A 23,472-nucleotide genomic window follows, 5' to 3' on the forward strand; every position below is an offset into this window, starting at 1 on the left:
TCAGAGTAATTTTGACAGATTTAGCCTTTTGCTTTTCTAAGAAATTTATTAGGTGTTTTTATTGTTAATTTTAATGTTCTTGTTTCAGATCATTTATACACTTAGATAGACTGACAGCTCTGAAAACGTCGAACAAATTGAGGTTGACAAATAACCTCCATTAACAGCAATGCACGTACACTAAAACAAAGTGACATACAAATCGCGAGTGTAAGACGAAGCTTGACAAGCACACTAAAGTAATAAATAAATTTTTTTTGGTTGTCTAACAGCAAGAGACTCTATCTAGACATACAAATTATCTAAGGTTCTTGTTTAACAATGTGTTTTCGGTTGAGCTAATGGTCTCGTAGCCAAAGCTAATAAGAAAATAATAAGTATCGTTAGGAGTGTATCGATTGGCCCGCTGGTTTGTATATAGCGGGAGTTACCCAGCACGATTATTAATTTACTTCAAATTAAACAAAAACTGTTCGTGAAATTACATAGACGGCTCAGTAAAAATGTTCTCACACTCACTGGCACTTTACAGCTAATTATAAAATTATTAAATAATGACTCTAGTAGGACATTTAAGAGTTACAACATGAAAGAAATATACAAAAAAATATAATAGATTTTTTAAGATAAATGATTTTTTTATTATGTTATGATCTTCCTAAACAATGTATACTTTATCAATACAAAAATTCGTCTTTAAGTCTGAGTATTGACACCCCAAAATTAAAGTAGCCATTGGAGTTTGGACACAAAATTAAGCTATGGCGGGACAGCAAATAACTAGTGATAAAACAAGACTAATTTAAGTTTAATGGCATTTATAGTTAAAACAATTTATTTTTCAATAGTCTCATAGATAGCGTGATTATTAAGAATTTTTATTTCGATATTTTAAATCATCATACCGTTATTTGGTCGAATGTTTTAGTTAATTAATCATTGTACTTGTTTGATGCGATAACGAATTATGATAGTAATCACGACCAACCAAAAAAATTTTTAATAAATTGTGGGTAGTTGTTGAAATATTCTTTAACTGGATTAAGACCTGTTACTCTTGACTCAGAAAGTAAGGTTAAATCTACTTCACCAAAGGGCTTGTCAAACGGGAAAAAATACGTAGACATTCCCCCAGTATGTAAACATATTTATTTCATTGATTTGTAAGCTGTCTGCAAATGTCAAAAGCAAAATAACTGAACGGATTGTACATTTGGGCATGCGAATTCTTGATTTACCACAACATTGAGCTGTTTGTGTTACAAACCCTGGAAACCATATTTTTACCTGGTGTTTATAAAATGTGTGTTGATTATGAATAATCGAATAATCATCGAAATAGGTTGGGGCCATAGTGTACGTTGTTTGAGAAATATTTTCTTTCAGTTTTATGTAATTATTATGTTGTTAGCTCTAGTTTTATTAATTCAGTACCTAAAGAACTCCCAACAATCCCAAACCTTGTTGAATCAACCTGTACTCTGATTTCATTTGAATTTTAGACACCAATTAGGTGGTAGGACTTGAAACTCATACTTTTAGAGGTCTCACTTACTGTATAGGGTTGTTTACAAAGCGCTACAGTAACCATTGTACAAACTCGTCCCTGCCGGCTTATTGTTGTAAAGAAACTACCGAAAATGCTTCACTGTTCAGTCTCAATGATGTCATGACAAACAGCGGATTTATAACTACTTACATATCTTTTTATCTTGATGGTAAATTGTTTCTTATCAATCGTTCTATATCAAATTCATGTAATGTTTTATTTATTTACCCGTGCTCATTGTTTTTCATATATCATACAAGTTAATATACTTCTAAAATAACAAACAAATATCAATTCAGTATGTTTATTCAACCAAACCCATGGTAATTACAAACGGTAATTTTACACTAACGTAAAACATTGCTAAGACATATTTAGTAACTATTCAGCCATGTTAAAACTAAACGAGGGTAGATTGAAAATTTCATGCAAACAAAAGAGGCAACTATAATCATTGTCCTAAAGAGAACAAGATAGGTACACGCAATTTTGAATTTTCTTTATGAAACTAACCCTTGTCAACTTTCACTTTCATGATTTTCAAATCGAAAGGTACCCTATTTCGGTTTTAATGGATTTTGGGTACTTTGAGATTATACTTGAGCGTCACGATATAATGCGGTATGACTGTTTATTATTATAAATATGCAGATACAGCAAACTGAATGATATTAGAGGTAAATGCATAAGTTATTACAGACTAACACAAAATAGTATTAAAAATAAACGTTGACAAAAACCGTGTTACATGGAAATTATTATCTACCCTCAATAGAACACAACATAAGGTATAAAAAAAACTAATGGGGCATAGCAATGCTGCTTATCACTTCAATTTACAAGGATAAATAATATATTAATCTTCATACAAAATATCTATACATATATACAAGCATATTTAAATTCTTGATGTAACGTAAATCGTAACCTACAAAAATAACCCACTAATTGTCACGTAGAGTACCAAAACAAAGTTGCTTGAAATTTAACTAAACAACAAATTTGAATAGAATATAACTTGAGAGCTTAGATATTTTATAAGTCTTGATAGATTCTTGAGAGGAATATTACTTTAGTGTGCGTGGCAAGCTACGTCTTACACTCGCAATTTTTTATGATACTTTGTGTTAGTGTGCATAAAATGCTCAAAATAGTTCTAAACTAAATTCTTTTCAACGTTTTCACAGCTGTCATATTCTATTTAGACGTATAAATGATCTAAGCTTGACAGTTATTGAAACATTAAAGGACATTTCCGCAACTACCCGCAAATTTAAAAAATTACTATTTTTTGAAAATGAGGGTAGATCAGATTTTTTTTGCAATTTTGTAATCGTCGTTATTTACACAGAATTATGATAAGAGATTTAATCTCAATTATTATTAAACAAGAATTTTTAAAATCGTTGTATATTCTTTGCTCTATCTGCCTCGAATAAAGTTAATTGTAAGCCGACGAGTTAATGTTTTAAGACAAATATTTTTCACAAAGTTTACTTTTTACAAAAATTGTCTATGTTATATATATATTATTATATATTAGGTTTAAAAAAACAAAGATTATGGTGCCCTCACATGAAGCTAATTTCATGGTAACCAAGTGATTTCATTAATTTATATTATATATGTAAAATATTGCAATGAAATAAATAAATAAATAAATAAATGCAATAACAAAAACAAAAACGAAGTGTTTATAAATACTCAAAAACTTTCGAGACGAAAAATGCAATTGTTAGAATACTTTGTAATTGTGAATTGTTTGCAGAAGGTTAGATATGATATATCTCTATTATGTGGCGTTCAGCCTGACTTATAATTTAAGGCAATTTAACAAATATATTGTTAAAAGCTATATTAAATGAACAAAAAAAAATTAAACTAAGATCGATAAAGCTAAAATTTACTGACTTAGAAAATTATATTCATGACTGACAAAATCAATCGGAATTTCCAACAAAAACATACCATAAAAACTAATAATAAGGGCTTGTAGTAAACTTTATTGCATCAACAAAACGTAACAAAATTATTTATAATAAATCACTCTGTTTTATACGATATAAACAATACTATATGCGAACATATATCTATATTCTTTAGTCTAGTTAAAGATAATCTGCGCTAATAAAAAGAGTTGTTGTGGAACACCAGAGGTATCAATAGAGCCTTACAGAAGGATAAATAACATAGCGCGTATCTTTATTGTAATCCCCACGATTGATTGGCCGATCTTAGAGAAGTCAAAATGACGCCATACTCCTAAAAAACACATAAAATTGAATAGTGTGAACCCGCTGTAAAGCTCTCGTGTTCAATTTTCGAATGGATTTGCTTGCCTTCTTAAAGTGGCGTATTAAGTGTGAACGCACCATAATACATTTAAATCTAACAACTAAGCACCAGACATTGATGTACAATAAACAACTAGAATCAAACCCGCGCTCAAAAATTGTCGGAATGAAAACTCTGTCTACGCGTCCATTAGGCAGTTTTCGTTCAATTGTGTTTTGACCGCGCTTTGAATACAACGCCACGCAATGACAAAGTGTCACGCATCTTAAAAAGGATGGACTGTCGTATTTCAGGTAAGTGTCCCTATAAATGAACAAAATTGTGTACCCAACTTGACGTTTATTATCATTTTGATTTTCATCACAAAATGTTATTTTCTCGTGTTGCGTCCGAGCTTCTAAGGAGCGTATACTATATGACTTCGAACATTACTGCAACGAATTAAGGTGTTAATTTGAATGCATGTCTTAATGTAATCTGTATATCTGTTAATGTAAAAAGTTAATACGTATACACAATGCCACTCAGACATTTTTACGACTTTTTAATAGGCGATTGTCAGCCTAGTTCTTTTTTGTACGCCAATGACACCAAATGATAAAATTACGAATTACTTTGTAAAGCTTATCTTTGTATGTTGACCCTTATAATGTTTTTCCCCGATTTTTGGGGCGATCAACGAATTTATTTAAAATGTTGTTAACGTTGATATTTTGTGCCAATTACGTTTAGTTTTACAAAAAATACACGTTCTCTCGTTTCAGCGTTTAACGTGTAAACTCCTCAAGATTGCTCGAATAAATGTGAAACACTTGGCGGTGCGATACTGTGAAACTTAACTGAATTTGCACAATAGATCATCATTTACAACATTTGAGAGTGCATCAAATATCCGTAAAATAACGCTTAACTCTACTAATTTTCTAAGCAACCAATAAATTCGTATTAAATGTTTAATTTAACATTTTATCCCAAGTGATTGCAACTAGCCGAATTTAATTTTTTATGTACCACATTTATGTAAATAAGTTTATACATTTTTTTAACTATATAAGGCTTCGAAATGTACATGGCTATAGATACATTTTATACAAACTAACATAATTTATGCAATGAGAAATGAATTAATTCAATGCGCCAAACTTTATAAACAAGATAAAAGGGATTTAGACTGTGAACATTTAGAGAAAATACATTTTTTTTGGCTCTATTCTGTCCGATTTTATTTTATTTATATGTTTAAGTATAAGCAATGCGTGGCAAAAAATAACTAATAGTTTAATGAAATAACAGTGTTAATATAGTTAATTCCATTTTTTGAGAGGAGAAGCGAACGTACCGGGTTACCGGTACCGACACAAAGCCGAAATATGGAACATGCCACTAATCACACCATAATAGTCTTCGATGTCTATACATTGCCACATTTACTCCAGTTGTTTAAAATATTCTTGGTCAATAGGCAGCAATGTATGACATTTATTCAGTTCAGATTTGACTCGGATACTGACAGTTGACACATGTGTAAGGAGAAAAGTGTGCTTACATCGTCTTTAAGCACACGTTTGCCGTTCCACCATCAGACTGAATGATATGTTTATATATAGAACGTATAGAACACATTTTTTTTAAATTATAGAACATTAATGAATTGAAGATTTAAATTTAAACAACATTACTAGTGATAGTAAAGAATTTCATAATTATCAGACGCATCGAATCACTAATTCCCAATCGACCTAACTTTATGAATTTTACAATTTATTTATAGAATATACATTTTTTTTCATTTTTTTTTTGTGCATTTGCGATTCCTCGCAATTACAGGCACTTAGCATCCTTACATTGATTGATATATTTAATATACATTGTCATTACAGTAAAATATACATGCTATTATAGCACGGTCGCGGAACATGTACAATTTCGGTCACTGACCCATGTGGCCGTCTCGCTAACCAATGGGCAGACATCCCTTATTGTTATTGGCAGTAAGTAGACAGAGTTCAATGGCCGAAACTCTGCTCCGCGACCATATTCTTAACAATACGGTCAAGAGTAAGATACATCTCTTTGTCGATCCACTGGATTTACCAACGATTTTTCACAAAGAGAATCGCCAAAATCACTACTTACTGCGCTATTCGTCGAAATTTCGTTCTTTATTTCATTGGCAAAAGGTTCAATTTCTTTAGCACCGGCTTTCGATTCTTTTATCCTTTCGTGATTTAAGCGATATATATTTGTATGAGCATTTTGATGTAAATCCCTTTCTATCAATAGATCTCTTTCTTCGACTGTAGCTCCTGTCTCCTTATCTTCTCCGCAGTGCCCTTTTGTTAAAAATTCAGACGTTATTGTAATTCTGCCTTCTGTTTTCTTTCCTTTATCATCTTCATAATATGGATTGTCTTCACTATCATTCTTCAAAAGTCTCTCACCTTCCACATTATCTACGTCACCCTTATCAATATTGGTAACATCTCCATCACTATTATCTGTTACTTGGTCATATTCAATTGGACTGATATCTATTTGTTCTTCTTTATTATTAGTAATCTTCGCTTCGCTGTCCCTTTCTTCTTGTGCCTTCTTCTCAGCGAGCTCTTTGCGTTTCTGGGCGTTCCACCATGGCATAAACCGTTGGAACACCACACGGGATCTGTGCTGGGGCTTCAACACCCATGATATTGCCACATCCACATCCGCTATTCTGTAAATGACAATTAATTATTACAATTAGTACTTTAATGATTTTTGACTTTTGTTTTGGATCAAAGTAAAAACTATTGGGAACTATGCGAAAAAATAAGAATATGGGCGGTGAAACAGGCTTTTGGCAGGCGGATAAGTGCGATTTTTACCAAACTATATGAGATTAGCAGTTTCATATCGACCATTCGATTTAAATACTTTCGATAACGAATCGTGACTAATAAAATTAATATACATATTAAAATTGATATATCTAAATTAGATAAATTATATCTGGAAGCCTGATCTTTAGTCGGTGTATTTGATAAATGTATAGCTTTGTGTTATGTTTCTCCATAGTGCGACCTACAGGAAAATTTCTTCCACGCACAACAAAATTTAGAATGAACTTCCATGTAAGGTTTTACGAACACACACGCACCTTCCAGGAAAGCGCGTTAGACACAAAATATCGTATCGTTACGTGACGTGCAAATGCATCATTTTTAAATACATGAAACTGTAGGAAGGTAGGTCAATCAGGCAAACGTATGCACGTGTGGCACCCGGCCGGCAATGTTCCCGTGGTTCCTCTGATGATGCAAGAGTATGGGCGGCCGTGATCAGGTAGGTTATCTGTACATCTCTATTCGAAACGGTCAGGCTTATCTTTCGTTTAATGACAATGAGGTACGAGACGAGCAGGACGTTCAGCAAGAATGGTAATTGATACGCGCTGCCCATTAAAATGCAGTGCCGCTCAGGATTCTTTGGAAAGCCGCAGAGCGGCACTACAATTATGCGCTCGTCACCTTGAAACATAAGATGTTAAGTCTCATTTGCTCAGTAATTTCACTAGCTACGGCGCCCTTCAGATCCAAAACATAATAATGCTTACACATTACTGTTTCCGGCAGAAAAGGCGCCGATTGTACCCATAATCCAGCCGGCATCCTGTGCAAATAAGCATTCCACTGGAAAAAAAAATATCATAGAGAAATGTATCGTCGATGATCGCTCCATTTGTTGTATGCGATCAATTAGTAAGAGCTGAGTTTCAAAGACGAAAATAATTGTCACACACAAACTGGCATTTTACCACCGCGCATTATGCGAGGAACTTCTCGCCTCACACAGGTACTTTGTGGAATCTATTGCCGGCTGTTTTCCCGAACCGATACGACTTATGGACCTACAAGCTCAGATCACACTCCAACTTAAATGCTGAAGACGCATCTCTCGATCTCGTTTTGATGTCAGTGGGCGGTCGCCTCACCACTTCCTATCACGTGAGTATTTTACCCGTTTGCCCCCTCTTATATAAAGGTTAAAAAAGACAGAAGAGAACAAACAATTCTATCCTGGAGCAACTTCGCATTGGCACTACATTGTCCACAATCATTGCTATCAAAAGATCTTGGGGTATTTTGGCCACATTGCCCTCCGTCTTCCCAGTAAGACAAACTGATAGTCATAGGCAAGGTGGAGGGCAAAAGAGCACGCGGACCATCACCTAGCCGCTGGTCGGATCAGATCAAGACGCTCACTGGCCTACAATTTACGACGAAATGAGGAAAGCCGAGGACCGAAAGGATAGGAAGGCTTTAGTGACCAACGTTACGAAATTTCTGAATTACGGAAACGACCTTCAGAAATGAAGAACGCGACCAAGAAGATAAAAAGTTTATTTTTGCGGGTACCCGTAAGTAGTAGTTATTATAGTGTTCATACGAAAATCATCCTAATAAGTTGCTTTTCGCAGCTTGCTTAAAGCTCTAAATTGCCTCCTAGGTATATAGGACTTGCCCAGAAGTAAGAACAGTACTCCTCACCTTACATCCAAAATAAGTAATATAGACTCACCGTCTCTTGAATCTATCTCTGTCGCGCGCTACCGTCTCCCAGTCACCGATCCTCGCCTGGCGCGCTGCGAAGGCCCACACACGCATCACGTGGACCTTGGGAGGGCATGGCGAGAATCGAACCTGAGGACAAATAACAATTTAGTAAAAAAAAAAATATAGAAAAGGAGGACAAACGAGCGTACGTTGTGTTAAATAATCACCGCCGCTCACATTCTCTTGCAACACCAGAGGAATCACTTTAAGAAAGGTGTACGAGCTTATTTAAAAGGTACCCAATTTGTCGTATCGTTCGGAAACACCGCATAAGGAAGCTTACATACCACAGCTTTGTGGTATGTGGAAGAAAGCCACACATCCAGATGTGTGGCTGGAATTAGAATATCAATTCTAATTCGTAGCGTGTCGTGCGAAGGCGGATTTCAGTGGCAGGAATCATGTGATGTTGCTTACGAATTTTTAGGCTGCAGTACTTATTCAAGATATAAGGAACCATTAAGCCTCTACCGCACACGGGTTTTCACCGAGAAATCTACGATTAGTTCGCCATGCGTCGACACAGTCAATGCTGTATAAGCCACTGTTTGTGTGTGTGTGTACACAGTGAAACGTTTAAAATAGTTTTAAGAGACAACCTTATGTCCTTATTTATTCGTTATAATATTGTCTATTTCGTTTGCAAATGAACAAAATATATCAATCTTATCGTCGTCCGATAGTTTTTCATGACGCTATTTCTCCGGAACGCAAGGAGATATGTCGACGAAATTAATATCATTTACAGCTGCTATCGCTTCAGGCTACAGCATAACGGCCTGGGTGTAAACTATAAAGTTATACTTAAGAATAAACCTAGAGTAAACTTCCAAATACAATTATTATTATTTATATCTAATATATAAAATTCTCATGTCGCGGTGTTTGTAGTTAAACTCCTTCGAAACGGCTTGACCGATTCTCATGAAATTTTGAGTGCATATTGGGAGGGTTTGAGAATCAACAACAACATCTATTTTTCATCCCCCTTAATGTTAAGGGTGGTCCACACCAAATATTTTTTTTTAATTTTTTGACATTTTTTTTAAATTTGTTTGATTATGAGTCAGCATTAAAAAATACATACAATTTCAAATTTTCACTCATCTACGATCAACAGTTACTTTTGTATCGCGATTTTAATATCGGCAATACAACGTTTGCTGGGTCAGCTAGTATTTATTATAAATTTAATAGGTAAATCAAATCCTATAGTACGGACTCGTATTATAAATATATTTTGTAAAAATGTGATGTCACAAAATTTGGATCTCCTCCCCGCCTCTTGTCACACTATGTCACACTTCATCCCTCCCTCCCCCTTAACGTGTGACGTAACTTATGGATGGCCGCTTGTCTACCTATTCACAGAACTGTCTATCCTCAAAAAGTCGTATGCTCAATTCTACAATAGATGATTCCATAACGCACAAATTATATTTGTCTAATATAAGTGTTCCCTAGCCCTTCTAGACCCAAGCTCTTGCAAGCGTGTTGTAATTAAACGATGACGCATACAATTTACGCGTATTTCCAATGGATATCTTATTTTGAATGGTGCGTAATCGTTCTATGAATAGAATACGTCATTCAAGATTGTCATGGTCACAAGCAATCCTACAATCACGGCGTAAATTCTATAATAGTAACGCATGCGTCATCATCATCATTATCATCAGCCAGAAGACGTCCAGCAGACAAAGGCCTCCCCCAAAGATATCAACGACGATTGGTCCTGCGCTGCCCTCATCCAACATATTCGGCGATCTTGATCAGATCATCAGTGCATCTTGTGAGGGGAATACCAACACTGTGTCTTCCGGTACGTGGTCACCATTCGAAGAATTTACATACTTATTTAACAATAAAATGGGATCAAAAATATTAGACAAAAAAATACATAAATACTAGCTGACCCAGCAAACGTTGTATTGCCGATATTAAAATCGCGATACAAAAGTAACTGTTGATCGTAGATGGGTGAAAATTTGAAGTTGTACGTATTTTTTAAATGCTGACTCATAGTCAAATTTAAAAAAAAAATGTAAAGAAAATTAAAAAAAAGTTGGCGTGGACCACCCTTAACATTTAGGAGGATGAAAAATAGATGTTGTCCGATTCTCAGACCTACCCAATATGCACTCAAAATTTCATGAGAATCGGTCAAGCCGTTTCGATGGAGTTTAACTACAAACATCGCGACATGAGAATTTTATATATTAGATGTTTTCATAGTCACAAAGTTGTCCAACAACCCAACACCACCCATTTTACGCTGAAAACAAAAACTGGAGTCCCGCCATTAGGTGGCGCCGCGATAGCTACATACAAAGTAAAAAGAGAAGAAAAAAATACGATAATTGGTAGAAATCACTAGGTACTTCAAAAATAAGTAAAAAAGAAAAACATATTTTCCGAATTCAAACACGTTACCTCATTGAATCGCCCAAACTTATTCTGTGACAAAGAGAGGTGTCCAGATATTGGGTCACCTGTCAAAATATATAGGCGTCTGGAGAACTTCTTTACGAGTTTTGGAGTTCTTTATTATCTATGACGTTATATATATATGACGTTCAGGAATTGATACGCCCTGCCCGTAACGCAGTGCCGCTCAGGATTCTTGAAAAACCCAAAAGTTCTGAACGGCACTACAATTGCGCTCGTGACTTTGAGACTCATTTAGCCAGTAGGTGATTTCACTAGCTACGGTGCCCTTCAGACCGAAACACTATAATGCTTACACATTATTGCTTCACGGCAGAAAAAGCCGCTATTCTAGTGCCCATAATCTGTGCAAATAAGCCTCCCACTGGTAATCACTGCTACCCTTGGGCCTGGGACTTGCCTAATGTTTTTTGCCCCGGGGAAACACAGGGCAAAACCCGGTCAGCAGACGTAGTCGGCGGAACCCAAGAACCCGTCGTTTTACACCAAAAGGAAAGAAATATGTTACCTTTTTTTATTAGTTTTTGGCCAATAAATATCTTAATTAATAATAATTTTCAGGAAGTATCTTTTAAAGCGAGTTTTGATTTTCGTGGTATTTATGTAAATTTCTTGCAACTCTTTGGGCAGTTCGTTAATTTAATCTGGTATTACGTAATTGACAGTTCTCTTCCCATATTTATTATAATTTTTTGGTAAGAAGTATTTGTGATTTTTATCAAGTTGTCGTAGACCTAAGGGTCTATTTTTTTCGATGAACACGGTGGGATTATTAATTTCGGTTAAAATAGAAAATTTACCTTTAACATACACATTCATAACATACAATGTCCAAAGAGCTGATCATAATTTTCCTTATTTTTATTTAGTACATGTTTTGGTACAATTGTTTTGATTTATCTTAACTCCAGGTTATAAATATCTTTCAGGTTATCTACCATAACTACTAATACCTTAACCGATGACAGTGTCAGCTAGGGCCATGCACAGAAGTCGTAATGTCTCGTAATATGTAATTGGACTTAAGGGTGCAATTCTAGTTTATTAATATACAGTTAATGTGGTGTACCTTGAGCAGACAACCTCGAGGTGACAATACTCGAAACAAACATGACGACACTTTGGAAATCCCCTCGCAGTATTAGGTCCAAATTCAGTCTAACAATTAATATTATATTTCAAATTTTACCAGTGTGACCACTTAGAAAGACGCTGAAACAATCTAATTTAAAGACAATATTATAACAATGAAGTTACCATTCATGATAGATACCTATTTATTTCCTTTATTAAGTATGTTTGACTATGTCGTGGTCTTCCAACGCATAACTATATGCAACTAATGTAGGTTTGACAACGAAAGAATATTGATTGAAAATTACGATTACATAGGTACCTACTTATATTATAGAAAAAACTGAGATATTTTTATAAGATGACCTTATACTAAGTAGGTACAGTTTTAGGTAAAGTAGTCAACCCTAATGTAGTCAGAAGAGGTAAGAGTCACGCGATAGAAAGAGACGCAACTTCTAGGTGAATAAAAATGTATGTTGGTAGCGCTGTGCGATCTGAATTACACCTTATTGTATGACCGCAAGAGTCCCTATTTTCTTTAATTGATTTTGCAGAGTGAGACTTCCGTACTTGTACTAATCTATATATATAAAAATGAATTGCTGTTCGTTAGTCTCGCTAAAACTCGAGAACGGCTGGACCGATTTGGCAAATTTAGGTCTTATTATTATGTGTGGAAGTCCAGAGAAGGTTGAAAAGGTGAAAAAATAGGAAAATGCTGCTAAATTAAATAAAAACAACAAATTTGTTTTTCCTTTGATGTGTCCATGCATAATTTCTATGAGAGAATTTATTGACGCACGGTTTGACAGTTCTGCTGTGAAACAATTTCATTACGACAGCAGGGTGCATATTTTACGAAGTAATTTTTGATGTTATGATAATATATTATTGACAAATTCATATAAAAACATTATTTTATTTATTATATACAGAACAACGTCTGTCGGGTCAGCTAGTGGGAGATAAAAGAGGCGTTCTATATAATTTATGTTTATTACAATTTATTGTGAAATTATTGCATTACCAGCTACCTGATAAAAGTATTCAATACGTGCTTTATCATTAAGGTTTTGTGCATTTACTAAATTAATATAAATTTCCTAATATAACTAAGTGTTCCGCAATAAGTCATTGTTTGTTAATGAGTTGCTACTTTTTTTGACATTTTTTTTACTCATAAAACATACTCTGTTCAGTAACTGTACTGTATAAATCATTTTTTTTTTATTTCAAAATTATGGTGCATTTCAGTGGTATAATAGGCTAAATAAGCACCATCAAAAAATTTAATTATTCCTATATTGCTACGTACATGTCCTACCCGGAAATGGCTAGAGGGACTGTTAGCCATTGTAGTGACGTCAACTCCAAGTAATAAGCAGACACAGAAAATCAGTAGCTACAGTTCGCAAAACTGTTTGACGAATATTACACGTATCGTCTAAATTCACACATTTTTTTTTTAGCTTCTTTTATTTACAATTGTTTTACAATTTATATTATTCCTGCCACATTATCTTTATAATAAGTAGAAATATAACTAACAGCCGTGCTAATATAGGTGTAAATTATAAAAATATAATAAAAATCGTTACAAAACATTATTTAAAAATATATGATTTTCTTTATTTAGTTAAGTAGCTATCATCAAGTCATCAACCGATATGTGACATTAATAAATTGTGTAAAGTTCAAGGTCATTATCCAGAAAGATATTATACAAACAGTTTGTTGAAACCTAAGTTAGATACAATTATGTTGTTCTTTACACTACCGCTAGATGCCGCTAATCTACCGCTAGCAGATGTTAACATTGTTTCGCGTGATTTCGTATAGCAACTTAGTAGTGCTGTTTCATTTCAGAGTGTGTGTGCGTGAGTATACGGTTAACACAGTAGCAAGGTTAATAAGTAGGTATCTTAAATAAACATATTGACAAAATAAAAGGAAGAATTACATCTATACTATAATATTATAAAGCTGCAGTGTTTGTTTGTTTGAACGCGCTAATCTCTGGTATTACTGGTCGGATTTGAATGATTCTTTCAGTGTTGGGTAGTCCATTTATCGAGGAAGGCTATAAGGCTATGTTTTTTTTCAAAATTAGGGATCCGTAATAAAATTTCTATTTTGTAACACAAGGTGTAAAATCGAAAACCTATTTTTGCGTGCGCTGCAAAAACTATTGACAATAGAACAAAATGATGTACAGGCTTTATTATAGACAATATTTTATTACTTATAAAACTATCGCGTGAATTATACTTTATATGGCAAAATAACGTTTGCCGGGTCAGCTAGTTCTAAAATATAAATGAAAATTAATTGTAAATACTAAATACATGAATGATTAAATTATCTGATGCTGACTGTACCGTGTACGGCCACTTGCTCACGTCAGTGACGTCACGGAGACAAGTCATTTATAACCTAGGGAGAGGGCTATTCGGGCTATTTATAACATAGGTCCTAGAGAATCATTGAGAGAATAATGTAAAGAAATAAACATCGTGACTGGTGCATCGCAATATTTCAATTGATAATGTTCTGTATAATTCAACGAATTTGCTAGAAACTGCGACAATCCATATTGTTAACACGGAAACAAAAATAAACTTCTAATGCCTGCTACTCGGTTAGGTCGAGTTAGTAAGTTTTTTATCGGGCGATGTACATGCTTCTAAAACATGATCCCAGAAAATGTGTTACAAAAATTCAAAAGAATTGTTAAAAAAACGTTTGTGTGGTAAAGGTTACTATAACATAAGACTCTCTTAATGATACCACAGATTGGGAATCGAGCGAATGCCCTCAGGCTATTTAAATATAAATTTTATCGTACGACCCTACATATATAATATTTTAACTAAATAAAGAAAAAAACCCGGAGTTTCTTGCACCCGTTCTTCTCCGGTCTGAGGTATAAGTAATATTTCGAATAGGTGGTAGTTTTTGACGTTCAATAAGTTTTTATATATAGACTATAAGACCTATTTTCAATAAAAATATTTTAATTTGAGTTTACGAGGTATTAGACCAACAATGGGACAGGCTAGTTCGCCAGACGACAGCAGCTATCGAGCTAAGGTCTGAGGAAAACGGAAGACATTCCAACACTGGTCGACCTCATTGCATCGTTTTGCAACACCATTTCTATCTTACGTACAGCCTTGTTTATGTGCGTGCTTATGACTTTCTGCAGTCCTGTTACAATATTATGAAATGTGGCTTTCGTCTATCTACGAATTGAATTATTTGTTCTTCAATTGTCCTTTAATCCAATCTTCAGTAAACAATTTTAATACCTGTTGAAGTTCTCCGCCGAACTTCCTTTAAATGTCTCCTGTTCCTAGTTTACGCTCCTTTGGAAGTATTTTGTGTAAATATATCATTAAGTACTTATCTATATATATAAAAATAATTTGCTGTTAGTTAGTCTCGCTAAAACTCGAGAACGGGTGGACCGATTTGGCTAATTTTGGTCTTGAATTATTTGTGGAAGTCCAGAGAAGGTTTAAAGGGTGAATAAATAGGAAAATGATTTACTATCATTTTTCTTTCTAAGTTTTCTATTATGTTACTTGCTGCTACGGAACCCTTCATGGGCGAGTCCTAAACGCACTTAACTGATTTTTTATTTTATTTATTTATTTACCTAAATAAAAACCGTTAACACCAACTACATTTAGATTTATTTATATTTTTAAGACAATAGATTCATTCATCTCCAATACTTTAGGCATTCTGATTATTCTCGTTCACTCATACGGGAATAAGCCACACTCAGGGTTTGCGTTCAAAAGAGCAATGAGCGCGGTGAGGGTGCGGGGTATAGGTTTTACTGTGCATGCGCTTCTGTTAGGGTTGCCAGATAGCCGGAAAATTCGGGTTAGTCCCGGTATTACATATGGCAGGAATTTCACATTTATATAGTCCCAGATGTCAAATACCTGCCACTTTTTTTTTACTGGCCTCGATTATCCCGATTATCCTAATATGTAACCCTCGAATTATCCCGGAAACGAAATGCCTGTATCTGGCAACCCTAGCTACTATGCGCCTCTGCGAAACCGCAGAAACAGTTCCTGCTTAGGGTTATGAATGTATACCATAATATATTGGTTGCTGAGCTTTCTACCTAATATACATCCCCTATATAAGTAATAATAATAATTATCGTTTGACTAGTTTTACTATTTAATTAAGATTTTTAATAGACAAATTCAATAAAATAATTTAATTTTGAAATACAATTGAGGCACGTGCAAAGGTACGCGAAGCTAATTACACACAAATAATTATGAATTTCACAGTACAGAGATATGTATATGGGAAATCCCCGCGTTATATGGGGGAATACCCGTGTTATACGGATGATTAAAATCGCTGAATATGGAATATATTCAGCGATATAAGGGTACTGCGTCATTACTGTACTGAAAATCGTCACAATCAAAATATGTGAGGGTTGAATATGTAAATAAGAGGTAAGGATAAAGTGTATTTGCAGACTGGTTCGCGAACTGTTGCCACGCAAATTTGTACTATAGAAGCTGACATTGAAGTATTATTGATAAGACTACTGATAACTATTATAATAATAACACCCATTGTATATCGATAACATAATATAATCTATGTCCAAGTGAAGTCTAGCAAGTATAAAGAAAAGGAAGACCTTTACCTGACGATAACATTATATAATTAATCTATGCCCAACTAAAGACTGGCAAGTATTAATTGGTACCTGTGTGACGAGACAGGCAAGACCTTTGCCTGATCGTAAGTGATAAGCTTTTTTCTTGTAACAAGACGAAAATAGGGTCGAAGCGAATTTATGTTAAAATGTTAAATTTCGTATTCTTTTAAAACAATTGACCGTTCAGAAGACAGATTACCAAAATCAAAATACGAAGTTTTTTTACACACACACACACATATACACACACATACACACACACGCACAAATAACACGTCTTATTATAAATATTGTAAATCCGTTATTAGAAGTAAGTTCCACAAAATAGTATTATACATAACCTAATTTCAGTTCTGTGGATTTTGTGATGTTTTAAATAAATAAGTTTCGGTTGACGGATCGTACATTTTCGTCTTATGAAAGTGTTTCCGATCCGAAGATCGATAGAAATTTCGCGATAAGACATTTTGTCTTTCGTTTACCTTATTCCCAAAGTCACTTCATTGTTGGAGGTTGCGTATTCTGCTAAATTTTAATGTTTTGAATGAATTGATAACTTAAAACATCATACAATCGAGCCTTATGTAATTTATACATCTAGATAGAGTCTCTTGTTGTTAGATAACCGATAAAAACATGCCAGGAATTAATAGTATAGTGTGCGTGACAAGCTACGTTTTACACTCGCGATTTCTATGACACTTACTGTACGTGAAGTGCTCAAAATAGAGGTTAGTTCAACACTCGATTTCTTTCGACGTTTTCACAGCTGTCATAAAATAATAGAGCATAGATAACCCTAGTAGATTGTTTTTGAATTGGTAGAACAATATTGGTAACTTCGTGTGAGATTGTTTGACCTTCATTTAACCTTCTGGTGAAATGATAGGAGAATACGTAGTTTGGATCGCAACTTAATGCCAACGATTTTGAAATTATTTGAGTAGCGACGCTGGCCAAAACTCTAGCGGCATCACTCTCGTCACTTTGATCAAATAGTTTGCTGTCTCGCGGGTAGTTTTAAAAGATAAATTCTATATTGCCATACAAAACAATACAAAAATAAAATGAATAATTAGGCTACGCGATTCAACAATAGGCAAAAGGAGAAGGCTCAGCTTCACCTGACATGGGATCATGGATTCATGTTTCCATGCAGCGCTGTTTATCAGTCATCCACTTTCTAAGGTGTTTAGTGGGAGCGGATGTATTATGGCTCAAGTTCAGAAATATCATGTCCACTGGTAATAAGACTTTCACAATTGAAGAGTACTACAACAGTTCGGAAAAGTGCAACCTCGTCACCATCATCAATTCTTTTTTTTAAGAAAATAAGCGACGAGACGAGCAGGACGTTCAGCTGTTGGTAATTGATGCGCCCTGCCCATTACAATGCAGTGCTGGTTAGAATTCTTGAAAAATCCAAAAACTCTCAGTGGCACTACAATTGTACTTGTCACCTTGAGACATAAGATGTTAAGTCTCATTTGCCCAGTAATTTCAGTAGCAACGGCACCCTTCAGACAGAAACACAATAATACTTACACATTACTGCTTTACGGCAGAAATAGGCGCCGTTGTGGTACCCATAATCTAGCCGGCATCCTGTGCAAGGAGTCTCAAACTGGTAAAAGTTTCGTCGTTAGTCATGATTTGGTGTTATATGAAGGAGTCACAAAGTTTAATTTTTGTGTAAAAGAAGTGGAGACCCCAGTGTAGGTGTTAACAGTTTATTATTTTTAATTGTTCATGATTTTTGGTACAAATTAAATTTGTATATAATCCCAGATGTGAGGAATATCACTTAAAAAAACTTTTTATATATTTTGAAAGAGTGACAGCTCAAGTCAATTTCCTATTATGCAATTATTGGGGTTGAGCAGGTTATCAACTGTAAAGTAGATCCTCTAGATGGAGCCAAGACATGTCAATATTTATGAAAGTGACTTCACTCGAACGGTTGGTTTAGTGGAAGAGCGGTCGCACGAAACGCGAGAGGGTTCGAGTCCCGCATCGTATATAAATTTTAGTACAAATTAAATTTGAAATGAACACGAATGAAGAGAGGGGAACTGCTCGTGATACACTCAAACTACTCCATCAACAGTTTCTTCAATGTACTCGAGATTATTAACAAAATCAACGCAAAACATTTCTAGGTCTTCGGACGTAGCGACATATAAGGACATTTATAAAAAATATTATATATTACAAGCTGACCCGACAGACTTTGTTCTGTAAATAATAAAAAAAATACTGTTTTATAGGATTTTGCCAATAATATTTCAAAACATAAAGAATTATTTCGTCAAATATTCTCGCTGTTGTTATAATGAAATTGTTTCACAGCGGAACTGTCAAACCGTGCGTCATTAAATTCTCTCCATACAAATATGTCCATACAAAACAAATATTGAAAATATAAATAATTTTGGGTCCCAAATCGAAATATAACCTATCCTATCTCTCAAGTTGGACCAAACTTCACTCGATGAAGTAATCCCCATTAAAATTCGCTCATTAGTTTAGGAGTCCATCGAGGGCAAACAACGTGTCACGTAATTTAGATATATTAAGAAGATATAAGTAGTTCGAAGCACCGTTGGTACAATAGGTAGGACTGTCACTAACTACGTTCCTTGCCCCCTACATACAATTTTGTGAAATAAATGTTTATCTTATAGAATCCATTACATGCGCGAGGTATCACAATGTTTTCTTTACTTCTACAATTTATGAGTACCTACATTATCGGCCAGAGCTCAGGTAAAATTTGTGCAAAAAAGCAGATAAAAAAACAGGCTTCACTTATTTTTCTGTGATTTTTGTTAATACTTGCACATATTGAGGTAGGGAGGGTATTGTTACACACAATCGTATGAGTCGCAAAGGAAATATTATAATAGTACAAGTACAGAAGGCTCACTCTGCAAAATCAATTAAGAAATAGGGACTCTGGATGCTATATAATTTGGTGCAATTCAGATCGCACAGCGGTAAAAACCTATATTTATATGGTAATTTTTTTAATAATATTCATTTTAAAATATCAGTCAGTTTGTTGAAACAAAACTCGCGCGTGCATCACTGCTTGCTCGTGAGCCCCTACTGGATAGCCACGCTGGCGGGGCCGCCGCACGTAATTACGTTTTCGATACCTACATGGGGAGTTAAACAGGTCTGCTAGAAGCAGAGTTAATTAGCAGTGTAAACCACAAAATTCTATTTATAAATATGTATACTTCAATATCTATAGTTCAGAGTGTAATTAGTTTATTATTGACTCACATAAACCAAAACACACAACTGTTTCACAAAGATTGCATGAGATCAATGACACACTATATGTGATTCATTCTTGCATTATTCACTAGTACACAATTACTTTGTTTGTAAATATGTTTATTGTTGTGTAAAAATTCCTTGAAACACAAAATGTTGGAAGTAAGACAGTAAGAAGCTGAAAGAATAATCCATAGTATCGTAGTATTTTATTCAAAATAGGATTTAAAATCACTTATTGAGTGTCAAAAACTACCCATTCAAAAGAGACTGCCTCAGACCTGAGAAGAATGGGCGCAAGAAACTCAGCCGGCTTTTTGTTAAATATAAAATATGGATTACAATGTGATATCGTACAATAAACATTTATAATTAAAGAGCCTGAGGGTGTTCGCTTTATTCCCAGTATGTGGTCTCATTAAGAAAATTGTTTATGCTATAGTAACCTTTTCGTTATAAGGAGTTGGGACATTAGCCACCCAACCTCTCAATACACATACCTTTGAAATAGATCAAAGTAAAATGAACTATTAATTAAGCTCAATTACCTGGTGTTGAGTAGAGAAAATAAAAAGTGTGTAAACCTTCCTTAAACTCCGGCAACACTTCTGTGATTGCAAGAGAATGGCAGTGATCACTTAACACCAGGTGACCCGTACGATTGTTCGTCCTCCTTTTCCATTAAAAAACAGAGACATAACTTCATTGTGTGACTTCCATCTCATTTATCACTGGGAGTGTTCCGAATAGCTGTTTCAATTGACATATAATATAGCCTACACATTAGCCAGTCTTCTCATTTAACTATTTGCAAATTTTCATTAATTTTCTTTTATAATTCAAGAATAGCTTGCATGATGCAAGAAATGCATGAAAGGACATACAGGCAGCCAAGTTTCAAAAATCAATGAATTGGTGTCAGTTACTGTTATAAGACCTATCACAAAATTTAAAAAAAAAAGGGTTAAAAGAAGTTATAGATTTATATTGTAGAACTACCCCCTTATTCATAATAGTCTGCTAACTTAAAGCATTTCTAATTCTCACTCTGTCTTTTTCTACTGACCTAAGTCGGAATGAGAAAAAACACTCCTTAGGGGCTGTTTAAAGTTAGCGGACCATTATGAACAAGGGGGTAAATGTATATGTGTATTATAGATATTGTGAAAATGTAATTTTTCATACAGTTAAAACTGCATGGAGTCAGGTATAATTATGAGCATAATATAATTTTTTTTAAATATAGCTCACCTTCTTCTGCGTCTTCTTATCCTCTTGTTTCTTTGTGTCATCCGAACACAATGCAGATTCAGAACAATTTTGAAGAACGACAGCATCTAATTCATCACTACCACTAGGAGAACTATCTGGCACATCAGCACTGTAGAGACTATTGTCAGTTAGGTCACAGAATGTCCGTGACAATGAATGATCAAGCTTACATGTCTGTATACAACCAGAATCTTCCTCAAAGTCAGACTCCAAATCAGATTCATTTCCGAATACATCATGTGATGTATAACAGCTATCCGGTGACTCATCAAACACAATAAAAGAATCCTCAGACTCGCAATCGGATGGTAGCCGTTTACGAGAATCACTGAACACTATTTGGAATGAATCATTACTATCTGTTGATGATGAATGAAATCTTCCTTTCACTTCATCGAAACTGTTATCCGGTTCACTGCTGACGGTTTCATTGCTGTTGTTTAGGTTCAATTCATCAGCAAATGATGTATCACATATGTTATTTATTGATATTGGTTCAGTCTTTTCATGTGTGTTTGAGTTTGCTTTACATTTTGACTGTAACAAAGCTTTGATCTTACTCAGTTTATCTTCACAAGACGCCACAACTTCATATTTCAAATCATCTTTACAATCACTACTTTTATTACTTGTGCTACAATTGTTATTAAATTTATCATCATTTAGATTTGTAGATGTATCCAATGAATCTTTAATTACCTCAGTCTTTACATAAGGGGCATCAGCTTCACATAAATAATCACTGTGGCTGTTGAAAGCGCTGTAATATTCAATAAATGTATCATTTGCCAGACTTACTATGTCTTCAGGACAAAAGGCATCCTCAAATGATTCTTCAATAGAGCTGGCTTCACCAACAACCCTTTTCGATTGTCCCAACTTTGGTGTACCACTCAAGAGTAATCGTACTTGATTTAGTTTGTCTTCACAGCTTTCAGCTGAAGATTTACAATCACTTATAGTCATATTAGTTGTAGAACCATTGTTACTGCTAAAAGACCTCTCATTTTTATTTTGAACATCTAATTTGGATGGTTGCCAGTTGAATGGCGCCATCTCACGACTACTTTCCGTATCAAAACAATCGTAATATTGTGTTACAGGGGAGGGTGGCCTTCTTTGGAAAATTGTACCCATAACATTCATAAGACCAGAAAAGTAATTGGTAATACTAGTTAGAGTTGTTAATTCTTTCTTTTGGGTTGGTTGAGGCTCGACCTCGACCTTTCCAAACTCGTTATGTGGCTTTAAGTCCCTCATAACTTGTGTATCGCCCATAACCGAGTCTGCTAGATTCTTTTTCAAAGGATCTGGTATAAGGTGCAATTTATTGATATTGCTCAAGAACATTGTATCTCCGTACGTAATCTTCATATCTTCTTTAGATTGAGCGTCCGTGGAATAGTATGAAACAGGAATATTAGCTTTTATGTCAAAAAGCGAGCGCCTATTGCGCGAATTTAAACCACCTAAATTATTCATTTTTGCACAATTTTTTGTCTGTAAAGGATGCTAGGCCATTTTACACTCAAACAAACATGACATTCATAGGTAAACACTCTGAAAAAGGCTTGTGAGCAAGTCTATAACACTTTAAACCGATAACAGTAACTTTTTGATTGCACCAAGGTCCTGCGTCGTAAATATAGCTATCAGTGCTATACGATGTATCACCACAACTGATGATATTTCTGATTCTTGAGACACTTGTAAATTCGTTTTCTTGAGATGTATAAACGCTTTGTTGCTCCATTTTGATAAAAAATCGAAAAACACGTCTTTACATTTCAGCCATTTTGTAAAATAATGCAATGTCAAATTGACAAATTGAATTTGTTGAAGATTCGTGTATTTTTTTTTTATATTTATTTATTTGCACAGGATGCAAGTCCATGCACCTTTATCAAGTATGGCCTCGGGGTTGCTAATGATGAACTTACTTAAATACCCTTCTCGCAAATTGTGTGCGTTGTGTAAAAAAACTCTTTAAAACATTTGCATTATCAATAGCGATATCATGACTAAGTAAAAGAAATAAATTTTGTAATTTACTTTTATTTACTTTACTTGACATGAAACTCAGTAGACTTATTAATAAGTATGTATTGAAGAGCGTGAATCTTTTTTTTAATTTCTCGTGCAGAAGTGGTCTGACTGAACATCCCTCATAAAAATATAACAAACTGAACAAAAAGAACTAAATTATTAGCAAACGTCTATGGAAAGGCAAAATCAATTATTACCGCATACTTCGG

At 34.6% G+C, this 23,472-nt stretch overlaps 1 protein-coding gene across 1 annotated transcript; it reads right to left on the reverse strand.

Annotated features, from left to right (window-relative positions):
* Nucleotides 1-1,839: 1,839 nt before the first annotated feature.
* Nucleotides 1,840-23,030, reverse strand: LOC126974712 (uncharacterized). Its single transcript, XM_050822301.1, has 3 exons — nucleotides 21,197-23,030; nucleotides 8,402-8,523; nucleotides 1,840-6,557 (listed from the first exon to the last, which is right to left on the reverse strand). The coding sequence occupies exons 1-3, from the start codon at nucleotides 22,697-22,699 to the stop codon at nucleotides 5,897-5,899; spliced, it is 2,286 nt and encodes a 761-aa protein (XP_050678258.1). The 5' UTR covers nucleotides 22,700-23,030; the 3' UTR covers nucleotides 1,840-5,896.
* Between the last annotated feature and the right edge of the window lie 442 nt (nucleotides 23,031-23,472).

The sequence above is a fragment of the Leptidea sinapis genome, chromosome 33 (genome assembly GCF_905404315.1).
Source record: "Leptidea sinapis chromosome 33, ilLepSina1.1, whole genome shotgun sequence".
NCBI classification, from domain to species: Eukaryota; Metazoa; Arthropoda; class Insecta; order Lepidoptera; family Pieridae; genus Leptidea; species Leptidea sinapis.

Bases quoted from the DNA above. Each gene is read 5' to 3' on its own strand.
- LOC126974712 (XM_050822301.1), bottom strand. From the start codon at position 22,699: ATGAATAATTTAGGTGGTTTAAATTCGCGCAATAGGCGCTCGCTTTTT. The intron at 8,524-21,196 runs GTGAGCTATATT...ATTTGTCCTCAG, and splicing joins ATAAGAAGACGCAGAAGAAG to GTTCGATTCTCGCCATGCCC. The intron at 6,558-8,401 runs GTGAGTCTATAT...TGTCATTTACAG, and splicing joins AGAGATAGATTCAAGAGACG to AATAGCGGATGTGGATGTGG.